This window comes from Tupaia chinensis, unplaced genomic scaffold (genome assembly GCF_000334495.1).
Source record: "Tupaia chinensis unplaced genomic scaffold, TupChi_1.0 Scaffold000450_1, whole genome shotgun sequence".
In the NCBI taxonomy this organism is placed as follows: Eukaryota; Metazoa; Chordata; class Mammalia; order Scandentia; family Tupaiidae; genus Tupaia; species Tupaia belangeri.
This window is the reverse complement of record NW_006159956.1, coordinates 318,659-334,376: the sequence shown is the minus strand read 5'-3', so window position 1 is coordinate 334,376 and position 15,718 is coordinate 318,659. Positions and strand designations below refer to the sequence as shown.

The 15,718-nt window shown below is 54.8% G+C and overlaps 1 protein-coding gene across 2 annotated transcripts in view; it reads left to right on the top strand.

Annotated features, from left to right (window-relative positions):
• The first annotated feature begins 8,308 nt into the window (after window positions 1-8,308).
• The window catches only part of TMEM184B (transmembrane protein 184B), a 27,842-nt gene continuing 20,432 nt past the window's right edge, over window positions 8,309-15,718 (top strand). For both annotated transcript variants that reach the window (XM_006155352.3, XM_006155351.3), the window contains exons 1-2: window positions 8,309-8,559; window positions 9,816-9,981. In XM_006155352.3, coding sequence (XP_006155414.1) covers window positions 8,368-8,559; window positions 9,816-9,981 — 358 coding nt within the window. In that variant the 5' untranslated portion in view covers window positions 8,309-8,367. The remainder of the gene's footprint in view (window positions 8,560-9,815; window positions 9,982-15,718) is intronic.

Genomic DNA, 15,718 nt, shown 5'->3' with positions numbered 1-15,718 from the left:
ATGACGGGTTGTTTTGGAGAGGGGTCGGTAACAGGTTGCCGCGCTTGGTAATGAAACCCATGACGGCAGCGGCCTTTCCGGATACGCTTTCTCTGAACTCTCGGCTTGAGCCTAGGTTTCTTTCAAAGAGCAGTGCCTTTCTCGTTTGTTGTGATAACGTGCCTGTCCTATGAAGGGACGTAAGCGTACTTTTACAGGTGGTTTGGAAACACTAGTAAGCATCTCTCTCTTTCTCTTTCCCTCTTTCTTTTTTTTTCAGGTTTTTGCCATAGAGCGCATGCACTTGCCTGAGAGAGACTGAGAGAGGCAAAGTGAGGAATCGTCCTCAGAAGAATGACCATGTTACAATCCCCTCTCCTCCATTTTCCTCTTGGGATTTTGGGCACACACGCACATGTGTCTGATGTGAGTTTCAGGCCACCAGGTCCAGGATTCGAACCATGGTGTGCCATGTTGGAATCCGGCACCTTGACCACCACACCACCTGCTGGCCCCAAAAGCGTATCTTTTAAAAGCAATTGTTTGATTTAAAATTTTGCCATAGAGTATGTGCTCGCCAGAGAGACAGAAGCAGATTAAGGGTTGGAGAAGTGAGAGAACTCCTCCAGTGGGATGGCCGTGCCGTGGTCCCGCTTCTCCTGTCTTCTCTCTGGATTCTGGGCACACGTGCCTGCATGCTCAGCGCTTTTACAAGCTGCTGGATCTAGGACTTGAATCCCTCAGTTGGCTATGTGGAATCCAGCTCCTTAGCCACCATGCCACCAGCTGTCCTGAAAGCACATTGCCAACAGCCAACTGGCATAGAAAAACATGGGCAAATTTAGAACTTTTTTTGGTGGTGGTTATTAAAGAAAAACATGTAACTCCTTTGTTAGGTTTGACAACTTTTTTGGATTGCTTTTCTATGAGATAACCAATAAATCTCTGATACAGACTCTATCCTGAGTCATTTCATCCCATTACAGATTTTATAGAAAATTCTGTTCTACTATCTGAAGCATCTTACTGTGGAAAATTTCAAATACACAAAAGTAGGGACCAGCAAGTGGTGTGATGGTTAGGGCACTGGACACTCCCACATGGCTGACCATGGTTTGAGTCCTGGACCTGGTGACTTGCTTTTTCCCTTTTCCTTTCTCTCCCTTTCTGTCTCTTTCTGGTCAAATTAAAATAAATGAATGAATAAATGAAGTTAAATAAATAATTATTTTAAAAATATATACACAAAAGTAGAACAAAATAGTATAATGCATTTCTTTTCTTTTTTATTTTTTTATTTTTTATTTTTTGGTGTGTGTGTATGTTAGAGGGCCTGTGCACTTGCCAGAGAGACAGGGAGACTATTCCACCCCCAATGGGGAATAGTCACACTTCAGTTCCTTCTTATCTCTCCCTCCTTTTGGAATTTTGGGTGTGCACACACACACACACACATGCATGCGTGCACACACACATCTGGCATGTTTCTGAAGTCATCAGGTCCAGAATTTGAACTACCATGTGGGATCTAGCTGCCTAAACCAACCAGACCATGGGACCAGTCCTAGTACAGTGCCTTTCTACTTGCTGGTTACTGAGTTTCTGCAGTTAGCAACATTCTACAACCTTGTTGCAGTTTTCTCCTTTTAAAGAGTAAATCCCAGCTATCAAGTTATTTTTCACTCTCAGATACTCCAGTTCCATTTCTACTTGATGAAGGTTTGCAAACTTTCTATCTTAAAATCATTGTAAATTGACAGGCAGTTGCAAAAACCACTCCATGGGGCCCTGTGTGTCTTCCCCCTAGCCTTCCCCGCTGGTGACATTGTATCTAGTTGCACTTCAGTATCAATGCCTGGGGATCTCGCTGAACTACTGTATCAAAGCTGGGGAGTCAGTGGAGGTCCTATCAATGACTCCAGACTGTAGCTTCCTGTGTGTGCATGCGCCTCTGGGCAGTTCTGTGGTTTTATCGCATGTTGGCTCATTCAGCCTCATGCTCCCTCACCTGGAAGGAGCCCCTCTGGTGCCCCTTTATGTTTGCACACACCCCCACATTGTCAGTGTCCCCTTCCAAGGTCTTGTCTGTGCTCCATGTTTATGATTCTGTCATTTTGAGAATGTTATATAAATGGAATCGTTACTGTACACAGACCTTTGAGATTGGCTAGTTTTTTTTTTTTTTAAGAATCATTTACTGGGACCAGCAGTTAGCGTAATGCCTATGTCACTGGACTCCCATGTAGTCGACCGTGGTTCGCGTCCCAGACCTGGTGGCTTAAAACTCACGCTGGGCGCGTGTGTGTGTGCGTGCCCAAGATCCCAAGAGGAGAATGGAGGAGAAGGGATTGCAGCGTGGCCATCCCCCCTGGGGGGTGATTTCTCGCTTTCTGTCTCTATGTCTCTCTCTGTCTGGCGAGTGCACGTGCTCTATAGCAAAAAAAAAAAAAAAAAAAAATCATTTACTTATTTTAATTTGACCAGAGAAAGAAACAGAGAGAGGGAGGGAGGGAGGGAAAGTGAGAAAGCAAGCCACTAGGTTTGGGACTTAAGCCATGGTCAACCATGTGAGAGTCTAGCGTCTTAACCACCGTGTCACCTGCCGGCCCTGTTTTTTTATTTATTTTTTAAGTCTTTTTGCTATGGAGTGCGTGCACTAGCCAGAAAGAGAGAGAGGAAAAGTGAAAGATTACCGCCTGGGGGCATAGCCATGCCGCAATCCCTCCCCCTTCCCTCCATTCTCCTTGGGATTTTGGGCATGCGTGCGCACACACACCTGGCATGTTTTCAGGTTGCTGGGTCTAGGATTTGAACCATGCAGGTGGTCATGTGGGATCCAATCTCTTAAATACTATGCCACCTGCTGGCCCAAGATTGGCTAGTTTTATTAAACATAATGCCCATGGGACCAGCAGATGGCATAATGGTTACATCACTGGACTCCAACTTAGTCGATTGTGGTTCAAGTCCCAGACCTGGTGATTAAAACTCATGCTGGGTACATTTGCATGTGTGCCCCAAATCCCGAGAGAATGGAGGGGAAGGGATTATGGTATGGTCATACCCCCAGAAGGTGATTTCTGACATTCTGTCTCTGTCTTTTTCTGTTTCTCTGGTGAGCATATTCACCCTATAGAAAAATCTCTTTTAAAAAATAAAGTAAGGGGCCGGCAGCTGGCGTGTGGTTAAGGGTGCTAGACTCCCATGTGGCCGACTGGGATTCGAGCTCCGGATCTGGTGGCTTGCTTTCTCACTTTCCCTCTCTCTCTCAGTCTGTCCCTCTCTGGTCAAGTTAAAATAAATAAAGTCAAGTAATAATTTTTTAAACCCATAATGCCATGAGATCCATCCAGATTGCTGCGTGTGTCAGTGGCTCATTCTCGTTAAATTGCTGACTAATACTCAGTGTCCAGCCCGTTAGACTGTAACCTTTTACCTATTGAAAGACATTGGGTTGCTTTCAGGTTTTGCTGATGACACATACTTAATGTGAGTATTGGAGTACAGGTTTTTGGGTAAATATAAGTCTTCATTTCTCTAGAATAAATGTCTAAGAGGGATACTGGGTTGTATGATAAGTGCACATTACTTTTATGAGAAACTGCCAGGCAGTAGACCAGGCATAATGGTTATATCACTGGACTTTCACATAGTCGACCATGGTTCAAGTCCTGGACTCGGTGGCTTAAAATCCATGCCAGGCATGTGTCTGTGTGTCTGTGTGTGTGCCTAAGATCCCAGGAGGAGAATGGAGGAGAAAGAATTTCGATGTGGCCATTCCCCCTGGGGAGGATGATTTTTCGATGTCTCACTTTTTGTCTCTCTGTCTCTCTGGTGAGTGCATGTGCCCTATAGAAAAAATCTCTCATTAAAAAAAAGAAAAGAAACTGCCAAACTATTAGTCATGGTGGCTGTGCCAACTAATCGTCCCACTGAGCGTGAGAGGGTCGGTGCCAGGATGCACCCTCCTGCCCCCAGCACTCCGCAGACGTTGTGCAGGGCCTAGCATCGTGCCAGCTGCCTTAAGCACGGTCAGCGGCCTGGGTCAGGGGGCCTGGCCTTTGAGGAGCCGCAGGCATCAGCTTTTCTTTTCTTTCCTTTTCTTTTCTTTTTTTTTGGAGAGGTTTTTGCTATAGGGCGCGTGCGCTCGCCAGACAGACAGAGAGACAGAAAGCGAGAAATCACCCCCAGGGGGGATGGTCACGCCGCAATCCCTTCTCCTCCATTCTCCTCTCGGGATCTTGGGCACGCACGCACACGCGCCCGGTGTGAGTTTAAGCCACCGGGTCCGGAACGCGAACTGCGGTCGACTACGTGGGAGTCCAGCGACATAGCCATTACGCTAACTGCTGGTTCCCTTTTTTTGGGGGGGTACATCAGCTTTTCTTGAGTGCCAGGGACCCTGCGTCTGCGAGTCAGAATGTTGCATTGAGTACTTTAGGGGAGTAGGAAGAAAACCCTTGATCCATTTGGTGCCACCTTGGGGTGCTATGAAACCAAATTTCACGTCATCTTCCTCAGCTCTAAGAGGTAGGTAACGTTACTTCAGAGTAACACGAGGGAACGTTTGGAAACGGTTCCTAAGCCACGAGGATGTCGGGTAAGCGGCTGATCAGGTGCGGACCCCAGTGCGGAGCATGGGCAGCGCAGTGGCGCAGCAGAAACACCCCGGCCACCCTGACTTCCCTCTACCGTGGCGGGCTGGCTGGGTTGAGTTGGCCTCCTCTGTCTCTAGAAGAGCCTAGAGGCTGTGGTCGGGCAGGCATGGCCACGTCCTTTCGGGATGCACTGGAGTGGAATGGCAGCACATCCGTGTCCCCCTCCTGAAGTTAGAGGCCCTGGGTTTGCATCCTGGCGTGATGTTGAGGACTGAGTGACCTCCTTCTGAGCCGAATGATCTGCATCAAGAATGTGAACGAGCAGGGCCAGCAGGCGGCTGGATCCCACATGGCCAATTCCATGGTTCAAGTCCCAGATCCAGTGGCTTGAAAATCATGCTGGGCGCATGTGTGTGTGCTTACGCAAAGTCCTGAGAGAAGGATGGAGGGGAAGGAATTGTGGCATGGCCGTCCCCGTAGGGAGTGGTTTCTCACTTTCTCTCTCTCTCTCTCTCTGGTGAACTCATGTGCCCTATAGCAAAAACTGAGAAAAAGGAGAAGAAATTGAGTGTGAGTGAGCTCTGCCAGGGCCTGGGGTTGCTCTTCGGTTAACACAAGGGCCCTGGAGGGTCCGGCAGGGGGCAGGTGCGGCGCTCTGTGGGGCTGACCCTCTTGGAGGTTCCAGGTTTCCATCCTGAGATTGGGCCATCTGGGGCTGGGGCGAGCGGTGTCAGAAGCCTTTTGGGGTGTTGTCTTTCAGTCTTGCTCATGGGAACAGAAACTGAATAGATAAAGCAGAGGGCCCCAGACTGAGCACAGCCCCAGGGGAAGGCGGGCCTGGCACTCCCCAGTCCCACTCTGCCTGTGTCTGTTTCAGGGTAGCCCCACCTCTGTAGTCCAGACCGAATCCTTTGACACAGCCCACCCTTACATGGAAGGTGAGGGTTTAGAATCAAGCGTCTGTCCTTCCTGGCCCCCTCAGCTCCTGTGTTTATTCACGTAATGTGGGTTATAGACAGAGATGGTGATTTACAACCCGAATCTTCTTTTTAAAGAAATACTTCTGGCACTGGTTTTCAGTTTTTGCAACCATCCTTACAGGAGCTATTATTAGACTTGTCACTGTGTCTCTTTTTCAAAGCTTGCCACCAGTCTTTATATAGACACCTCCATTTTTGAGTTTCTTTATATAGATGCCTTCCCCCTTTTTGAGTCTTTAATCTGGGTCCGTCTCTTGGTTGGTGTGTTAGGGATCATGTTGACGTAGGAGAATAGAAATCTCAAGGGCTCTCTGGGGTACAGACTATCAGCCGAGAGCCACCCTGGTGGATAATGGCAGAGGGTGCAGGGGTTGCTGGGACGCTGGAGAGGAGCCAGGACAGAGCAGCGGAGTGGGTAGCCAGCTCGGAGAAGCTTCTTGATCACAGGGTCCTCTGCAGACTGCTTACCTGAGAAGGCCCAGGGAAGCCTCTGGTCAGTGGCCGTACTCTGGCTTGACCGATAGCTCGCAGACTTGGGTGGTACCAGGCGAGTTCTCTGGGCTGACCTTGGGGTTTGGCCATGTTGGGTCAGGCAGCAGAGACCCCCTGGGAAGCTGGTCTGGGTTACAGAGCTGGCCGGTGGTGGAGCTGGGCCTCCGTGCTGCCCAGGCCCTTCCATCGTGTCCACCCTCCGCTCTTGGCGTCCTCTCACTCTCACGTCCGTCAGCCGTCAGCTGTCAGCTGCGCTCTGGTCACCCTGCAGGGTAGTGCCAGAGTTAGTGATCTGGGCAGTTAGGCGTCCAGGTCGTTTGCTGGGGTCATTGACTGTCCATAGGTGGCAGCACTGAGAGGGACACCCCTCAGGGCCTGGGGCTCAGGGGCCTGTGGAGAGGGAGGGCCAGCTGCCTTAGTCCTTTCAGGCTGCTTTGAGGACGGCACATAAACAACTGGCTTGTCGCTCACAGCCCTGGAGGCCGGGAGTCCCAGACCAGGGCAGGAGCAGGCGCAGCGTCTGGTCGGGACTGCTTTCTTGTTCACGGACTTTCCCTTCAGGAGTTTTCATTCATGCCAGTTCCCCAACTCTTAATGTTATTCTTTGTATTTCTGTGAGGTATCCCAAAGTCTTTTTTTCTAAAGACTATTTAATTCTTCCATAAGTGAGTGAGAGAGATTGAGAGAGAAAGAGAGAGAGACAGCACCCCCAGCAGGGTCTCGGCACTGTGGTCCACTCCCAGCCAGCCCTGGATCCTGGGCACAGGTTCACTCAGGGTGGTCCTCGGACGTGAACTCAGAACCTTCCCATGTGGGTCAGCCTTGCAGAGTCATGTTTTATCACTGCACCACTGTTGGTCACCTCAGGTTCTCTTTAAATCTTTCTTCATTTGTAATTTGTCAAAGGACAAGTAGGCTCAGAGAGAGGGAAATTGAGAAGACATCCCTCCGTGGGGAATGGTCATACCGCGATGCCTTCTCTGCCTTTCCCTCCTTTCAGGATTCTGGGCATGCATACACACGTCCCCAGCACGTTTCTCAAGCCACCAGGTGCGGGGCTGGAACTACGTTGTTGGCTGTGTGGGTCCAGCTGCCGTAACCACCATGCCAGGGGCTGACCCTCCAATTCTTCATGAAGTAGGGAGTAAAATCAACAGATCATCAAGTTAGGCCACTGGAAATGTCTTGGATGCTGGATTCAGAGGCCGGTGAGATTTTTGCCCGCAGAGCGGGCAGGAAGGGAACCGGTGCTACGTGGAACAGCAGAGATGTGGGGAGTGGATGGCAGTGCTGGCAGGGAGCGAGTATGGGGCAGGCCTCTAAGAAGGGTGGGACACAAGCCAAGTTAAAGGTGAGGCGTTTGAAGGCCACAGGCTGGCGGAGAGCCAGAACGTCTCCCCCACAGCATGGCTGGGCGTGAGAAACAGACACCTGCCATTAGGGAGGCTGGGTGAGATGGCAAAGAGAGGCCTTGGCCAGCCTGTAGGGATGAGCTCTGCGGGGCAGCGATACTGGGGATCGGGGTGTATGAAGAGCCGCGTACTCAGCGGGGACTTCCCGGGCGCATGTTGCGGGCCTACCATCGTTCCAGGCGCTGCAGAGAGCCGAGAGCAGGACAGCGCCCCTGCCCTGGGGCTTGCATTTGGGGGTGGGGCCGGACACCTAACACATCTGAGTAAATGCAGTTCACCCGCTGGAGTCAGATAGAGCGCATACTTCGGAGAGAAATAAAGCAGAAGGGTCACAAGGGCTGCAGGGGAGGGCTGCCGTGTGCTCGCCGGTCGGGGAGACCTAGAGGAGGTGTGGGAGTGTGCGCCAGTGCAGAGGCCCGCGGCAGGCCCAGGCTTGGTGTGTTCCAGGAGCAACGAGGCCGGTGGGGCTGAGCCCAGTCGAGGCAGGGCTCGGGCTGTGATAAGATCGGAGTCGTAGAGGACCACCGGGCAGTCTGGTGGGCCGCTGTAAGGACACCTGCTTTTACTCCAAAGGAGCTGGGAGCTCTCGGAGAGTTTCGAGCAGAGAAGGGACCCGGTGTGGCTACGGAATTTGGAGGCTCACAGGACTGCCATGTAGGGACTGGCCAGCAGGAGCAAGGGCAGAACAGAGGAGCCTCCCAGGAACCTGTGCCTCAATCCGGGGAGAGACGATGGTGGCCGGGCTTTGGGCACGGCGTGGTCAGGGGGATGTGGGGCCTGGAAGATTCCTGCCAGTGCTACTACCCACCCGGGAGCAGCTGACGTGGTGCTGTCTCTCTCTAGGTGAGCTTGTCCCGTGCTCCAGGGTTTCGGTTTCTCTCAGGGAGCCTCCTGCTGCCAGGCACCATGACCGTGAGGGGGGCTGCGCTGGCCCCCGACCCAGCATCGCCCACGACTGCAGCAGCTTCGCCCAGTGTCTCCGTGACCCCTGAGGGCAGTCCCACGGCCATGGAGCAGCCCGTGTTCCTGATGACAACTGCCGCTCAGGCCATCTCCGGCTTCTTCGTGTGGACGGCCCTGCTCATCACCTGCCACCAGGTACCCAGGCCCACCGGGACCCTCTAGGAGACTCCTGAGAGGTTTCTAGTCCAGCAGGTATCAGTTAGCCGGGCCAGGTACGCTGCAGTGACACGAACCCTGAATCCTCAGGGCCTTTCTGTGGAGAGGCTGAGGTCCTGCTCCCTCAGCACCGCTCAGCCCAGTGCAGCTCAGCCTGCCCTTCAGGACTCTCACATTGCATAGCTCTGGGGCCTCAGCTCTGCAAGAACTGGGGGCAGGGAGTGTGGGGAAGGCACTTCGATCTTTACCCACCTCTGTCAGAAGGGGCACTTGCCACCACTGCCCGGTTTCTGCGGGAGAGGGAGGGGAACCAGTCTCAGGCAGGATGGTGGCTGGACTGGGATAGAAGTCAGGGTCCCTGAGCCTCAGGGCAGGCTGGTGTGGGCGAGGACAGGCCTTGGCGGCCCAAGGAGTGGTTTGGAGAGTGCCCCATGAAGGGGCCGGTGGCTCTGCCCAGGTTCCAGCTGCCCTGCCCCTTCAGGAACCATGTACGTCCAAGACAACCGGCTCATAGCAGGCAGGGATTTTTGCTTTTTCCCCAGCCCAGGGTGCTGCTGGGCCACGTGTAATGTCACAGGTGCTGGGTTGCAATACTCAGGGCTGCAGGGACCGAGGGTCCTGGCCGGGCAGCTCCTGGCATTTGCGTGGAGCTCGTACTGTTTCCCGTACTTTCTGAACATCTCACTTGCGTCTAACATGGCGAGGCGGTGTCTTGGCTCTGCTGAACAGCTGGGAAGGGCTGTGTCTGTCTCGTGCCCTGCACCAGGAGTGGGGGGACTGGGCCTGGGAGCTGCAACCCAGAGGCCAGCGTGCAGCCCAGTGCCGCTGCTGTCTAACCAGAGGCCTGCCCTGAGTAAGGCGGGGGGAGGGGTGCACACACCGACACTGATGAAGGCCCAGCTCAGGCGCTGGTGCAGACTGTGTGTTCTCGGCTGGTCCTTGACCACTCTGGGCTTGGGCATGGCCTCACAGTCACCCGAGTTTGTAAGGCCGGCCTTCAGCCGCCACCGCTTGCTCTCCGCAGCTGTGTGCATCCGCGTTGGCTCAGTTCTCACAGCAAGCTCTGGGGAAGGTTGTCATCCACATTTCCCAGAGCAGGACCCCATGGCTCGGGCCGGAACCTGCATCAGGCCATGGAATGCATAAGTGGCAGAGCCGCCGTGAAACACGTTCTTGTCCTCCTCCACGGAGTGGAGGGACAGCGTCTCCGGCTGACGGTGCCCCTCTGTCCGCAGATCTACATGCACCTGCGCTGCTACAGCTGCCCCAATGAGCAGCGCTACATCGTGCGCATCCTCTTCATCGTGCCCATCTACGCCTTCGACTCCTGGCTCAGCCTCCTCTTCTTCACCAACGACCAGTACTACGTGTACTTCGGCACGGTGCGCGACTGCTACGAGGGTGAGGACCGCGCCCCTCCTGCCTGGGGCTGGGAGCTAGGAGCCCCTCTCCCCAGATTCCTTCCTGAGGCGCCTCTGGGCCTCAGGACGATGGGGTGTGACCCGCCACCCCTCACTGCTCCACCTGCTTCAGGGTTTCTATCCCAAATTTACGGGTCACAGCATGTGCTGCTGGGCCTCACCGTACAGATGCCTGGAAGCAGGGTGCCTCATTGTGTCTCAGTCCTCAGTTCCGGCATCTTGGATTAGGGACGGGGCTGCAGGCAAGTGGTCTGTTTGTAGGTAGAAGGCCCAGCTAACCCAGGTACAGGTGGGCAGGGACTTACCCAGGGATCCCAGACAAGTCAGTAGCAGGGCTGGGCCTCCATCCCCACAAGTTTTGACTATGACAGCTCTATCCCATGAGGAATGCCACTATGCTATGCAAGAAGGGACCTCACTTCCTTTTGGGGGGCTCGACTCTGTGTGGAGTAGAAACCTCTCTGTCCTGTCCTGAGCTGCAGCCATTGGGCTTACAGGGAAGGCTGTGGATTGCAGAGGGAAGGCCAACCCCATGCCTCACCATGAGTGGTCTGTGGGCCTGGGTAGTCACCACAGGACTGTGAAGAATTGGCGTGTGCCTGGCTGGGGGTCTTGGGCGAGGAGGGACTATGTTTGGGGCTGGCCTCAGCCAGAGGAGAGGTCAGCAACTGGAAAGGAAATGGCGAGGGGGGCAGGACAGGGACACACAGAGCCCTGCAGGCCATTAAAGCTTGGATTTTCTTTTTACCGTCGACGCATGAAAATTCTGTGAGAATGGAAGTTGCAGGACGGAAAGACCTGTGTGTGGAGGGTAGGTGTGTCCCCAGACAGGTCACAGGCCAGTAGGGATGGAGAGGAGGGGTCCTCAGATCCAGACCCTTGCCCTGCTGCCCGCCCCGTGGCAGTTTCCGGTGTCCTCCCCTACCTGCACTGCTAGTTTGGGGAATAACCAGACGCCGTTTTCTTTTCTTTTTTCTTTTTGTTTTTTGGAGAGGTTTTTTGTTTTGTTTTGTTTTTTTTCTTTTTTCCGCTATAGGGCGCGTGCGCTCGCCAGACAGACAGAGAGAGACATAGAGACAGAAAGTGAGAAATCACCCCCTAGGGGGAATGGTCACGCCGCAATCCCTTCTCTTCCATTCTCCTCTCGGGATCTTGGGCACGCACGCACACGCGCCCAGTGTGAGTTTTAAGCCACCGGGTCCGGGATGCGAACCGCGGTCGACTATGTGGGAGTCCAGGGACATAGCCATTATGCTAACTGCTGGTTCCCAGATGCCGTTTTCTTTAGGCCAAGGCTCTGGTCATACCCAGGAATTTTCTGCTTCCCTGACCTGGGAAGGCTTTGCCCTGGGCCCGGGCTCTATGGATATTGGGGTGCAACAAGTAGCTGGAGTCCCTCTTTGGACCTTGGGCATCCCTGAGGACTCCCAGGGCACAGAAAGTGCCTTTGGATTTGGTGAGGAAGTAGGGGTACCTAACAGGAGCCCACTGCGCTCCCTTCTCGCGCCTCCAGTCTCTCCCGCGCCCCCTGGGATTGCCCTGCAGCCTGGTAGGCTCCTTAGATGCTCTAGGCCTGGGGGTGTGGTGTGATCCCTCTCCCCAGTGCCAGGAAAGCGCTTCCCCTGCCCCTGCACGGCCAGCTCCCTTTCCTCCTGCAGTCTGTTCTCAGGCCTTTCCTGCTGCTGTGACTCCCAGCATCCTGTCCACACCCTCCACGGCCACACCACGGTGTGCAGTCGACTCGCTGCTTTCTGTCTGCCCAGGTAGCCTGTTAGCCCTGTGAGAGCAGGGCTGGATGCCCGGTCCATGCTTAGGCAGACCCAGGCACTTGGCAGGTGCTTACTGAGCATTTTGTGATGAATAAGGGGCCTCTGAGACACCTGCCTGGAACACACCCTCACGTCCTTCCACGTGGAGTCCCAGGCACCTCCTCCTAGGCTGCTGCTCCCATCCTGCTCTTCCAGGAAAGACTGCTGAGGTCAGGTGGGGACTTGCCCAGGGCTTAACTGGGGCTCTTGTGTCTGCTGGTCCTGGAAGTAGCTGAGTCCTCAGGGAGGCTGGGGTACCTGGAAGGCTGTAAAGACTGGAGAATCCTTTGCCAAAAGTTCAGCTGCCAGCTTGGCATGAGTGCCCCCTGACTCCTTGAGAAGAGAAGAGCTGCTCCCTGTGTGGGTGAGGGGCAAGTGTATGCTCCCTACTTGGCAGGGCCCTGAAGGCTGAGGTGCAAGGCAGAATGTTGGGGGTGAGGCCAGGGGAGCCTCTGCTCCGCTCTCACTCCATGCCTCAGGCAGCAGCAGATGGTTGGTGGGTGGCGAGTACCCCCACTCTGGAAGCCTCTTTGTTCAGGCCCCGCCTGTCCCGACCTACCTCCCAGCCTGCATAAGGTCCTTGCAGGAGTCTGCCGCCCTGTGGATCGCATCTCCTAGCAACACCATTATCCAGGCCTGGCCTCTCCGAGGAGTTTACAAATAGCACGGCAGCTGCTGTGGAGCCCAGGCTGCCCCGAGTCCCAGCCTCAGTGTCCTGGCCTGCTCCTGGCCCCTGCCTGTACCTCCGCTCTGGGCCTCGGTCCTTCTCCATTGTTCTTCCATCAGAAGTACCATGCAGCTGCCCAGCGTTGGTGATGGATGTCCCTTAAGATTCAAAAGGAGTTCCCCATTTGCTTCCCCTGTCCCTGCCTCCCCATTACCCAGGTACTGAGAGGGAGCCAGGAGGAAGCAGGAGTAGACTGGGCCAAAGACTCATTTCAGATCCAGCCTGCACATAGCACGGGCTGCTCAGAGCCAAGCACTGCACAGACATTGTTTTCCTAATTGCCAGAGGCTGCACGTGCTAGAGAGAGAGAACCCCAGTGGAGTATGATCTGCCACAATCCTTTCCTCCTCCATCCCGTCTGGATTTTGGGCACGTTGTTCAAGCTGCTAGGGTTGGCATTCGAACTGTGGTCAGCCATGTGGGATCTAGCTCCTGGGACTGGCCCAGCATTGCTTTCATTTAGACAAAATTCTACTTTAAAAGTAAATGCTAAAATTTTACTTTTATTGAGGTAGCACCTACATATGGTTGAAACACAAAACTGCCCCATTTCTCTCCACTCCCAATCCATGGCACTTTCAGCTCTTTCAACGGCTTCTTTCTACTTAAAAATGTGTTTATACTGTTTTGTTTTTTTCCTCCATAGGGTGTGTGTACTAGCTGGAGAGACAGAGTGGGAAAGTGAGAAATCATCCCCTGGGGGAATGGCCATGCCACAGTCCTGTACCTTCTCCTCTCAAGATTTTAGGGATGCATACATCCATGCCCAGAGTGTTTCTCAGGCTACTGGGTCTAGGGCTTGACCCACACAGTCAGCCATGAGGGATCTAGTGCCTTAACCATCATGCTGCATGCTGGCCCTGTACTGTTTCTTGATAGTAAAATTTTTAATAGTGATTTTTTATTATAGACCGTTTTGATTTAGGTACCCTCCTGCTGCACACGTACGTGCACATGCACTTCCCCCCTCCTGCTGCACACGTACGTGCACATGCACTTCCCCCCTCCTGCTGCACACGTACGTGCACATGCACTTCCCCCCTCCTGCTGCACACGTACGTGCACATGCACTTCCCCCCTCCTGCTGCACACGTACGTGCACATGCACTTCCCCCCTCCTGCTGCACACGTACGTGCACATGCACTTCCCCCCTCCTGCTGCACACGTACGTGCACATGCACTTCCCCCCTCCTGCTGCACACGTACGTGCACATGCACTTCCCCCCTCCTGCTGCACACGTACGTGCACATGCACTTCCCCCCTCCTGCTGCACACGTACGTGCACATGCACTTCCCCCCTCCTGCTGCACACGTACGTGCACATGCACTTCCCCCCTCCTGCTGCACACGTACGTGCACATGCACTTCCCCCCTCCTGCTGCACACGTACGTGCACATGCACTTCCCCCCTCCTGCTGCACACGTACGTGCACATGCACTTCCCCCCTCCTGCTGCACACGTACGTGCACATGCACTTCCCCCCTCCTGCTGCACACGTACGTGCACATGCACTTCCCCCCTCCTGCTGCACACGTACGTGCACATGCACTTCCCCCCTCCTGCTGCACACGTACGTGCACATGCACTTCCCCCCTCCTGCTGCACACGTACGTGCACATGCACTTCCCCCCTCCTGCTGCACACGTACGTGCACATGCACTTCCCCCCTCCTGCTGCACACGTACGTGCACATGCACTTCCCCCCTCCTGCTGCACACGTACGTGCACATGCACTTCCCCCCTCCTGCTGCACACGTACGTGCACATGCACTTCCCCCCTCCTGCTGCACACGTACGTGCACATGCACTTCCCCCCTCCTGCTGCACACGTACGTGCACATGCACTTCCCCCCTCCTGCTGCACACGTACGTGCACATGCACTTCCCCCCTCCTGCTGCACACGTACGTGCACATGCACTTCCCCCCTCCTGCTGCACACGTACGTGCACATGCACTTCCCCCCTCCTGCTGCACACGTACGTGCACATGCACTTCCCCCCTCCTGCTGCACACGTACGTGCACATGCACTTCCCCCCTCCTGCTGCACACGTACGTGCACATGCACTTCCCCCCTCCTGCTGCACACGTACGTGCACATGCACTTCCCCCCTCCTGCTGCACACGTACGTGCACATGCACTTCCCCCCTCCTGCTGCACACGTACGTGCACATGCACTTCCCCCCTCCTGCTGCACACGTACGTGCACATGCACTTCCCCCCTCCTGCTGCACACGTACGTGCACATGCACTTCCCCCCTCCTGCTGCACACGTACGTGCACATGCACTTCCCCCCTCCTGCTGCACACGTACGTGCACATGCACTTCCCCCCTCCTGCTGCACACGTACGTGCACATGCACTTCCCCCCTCCTGCTGCACACGTACGTGCACATGCACTTCCCCCCTCCTGCTGCACACGTACGTGCACATGCACTTCCCCCCTCCTGCTGCACACGTACGTGCACATGCACTTCCCCCCTCCTGCTGCACACGTACGTGCACATGCACTTCCCCCCTCCTGCTGCACACGTACGTGCACATGCACTTCCCCCCTCCTGCTGCACACGTACGTGCACATGCACTTCCCCCCTCCTGCTGCACACGTACGTGCACATGCACTTCCCCCCTCCTGCTGCACACGTACGTGCACATGCACTTCCCCCCTCCTGCTGCACACGTACGTGCACATGCACTTCCCCCCTCCTGCTGCACACGTACGTGCACATGCACTTCCCCCCTCCTGCTGCACACGTACGTGCACATGCACTTCCCCCCTCCTGCTGCACACGTACGTGCACATGCACTTCCCCCCTCCTGCTGCACACGTACGTGCACATGCACTTCCCCCCTCCTGCTGCACACGTACGTGCACATGCACTTCCCCCCTCCTGCTGCACACGTACGTGCACATGCACTTCCCCCCTCCTGCTGCACACGTACGTGCACACACACTTCCCTCCTGCTGCACACGTACATGCACATACATTTCCCTCCTCCTGCTGCACACGTACGTGCACACACACTTGCTTCCCTCCTCCTGCTGCACACGTACGTGCACACGCACTTCCCTCCTCCTGCTGCACACGTACGTGCACACACACTTACTTCCCTCCTCCTGCTGTACACGTACATGCACACACACTTCCCTCCTCCTGCTGCACACGTACGTGCACACA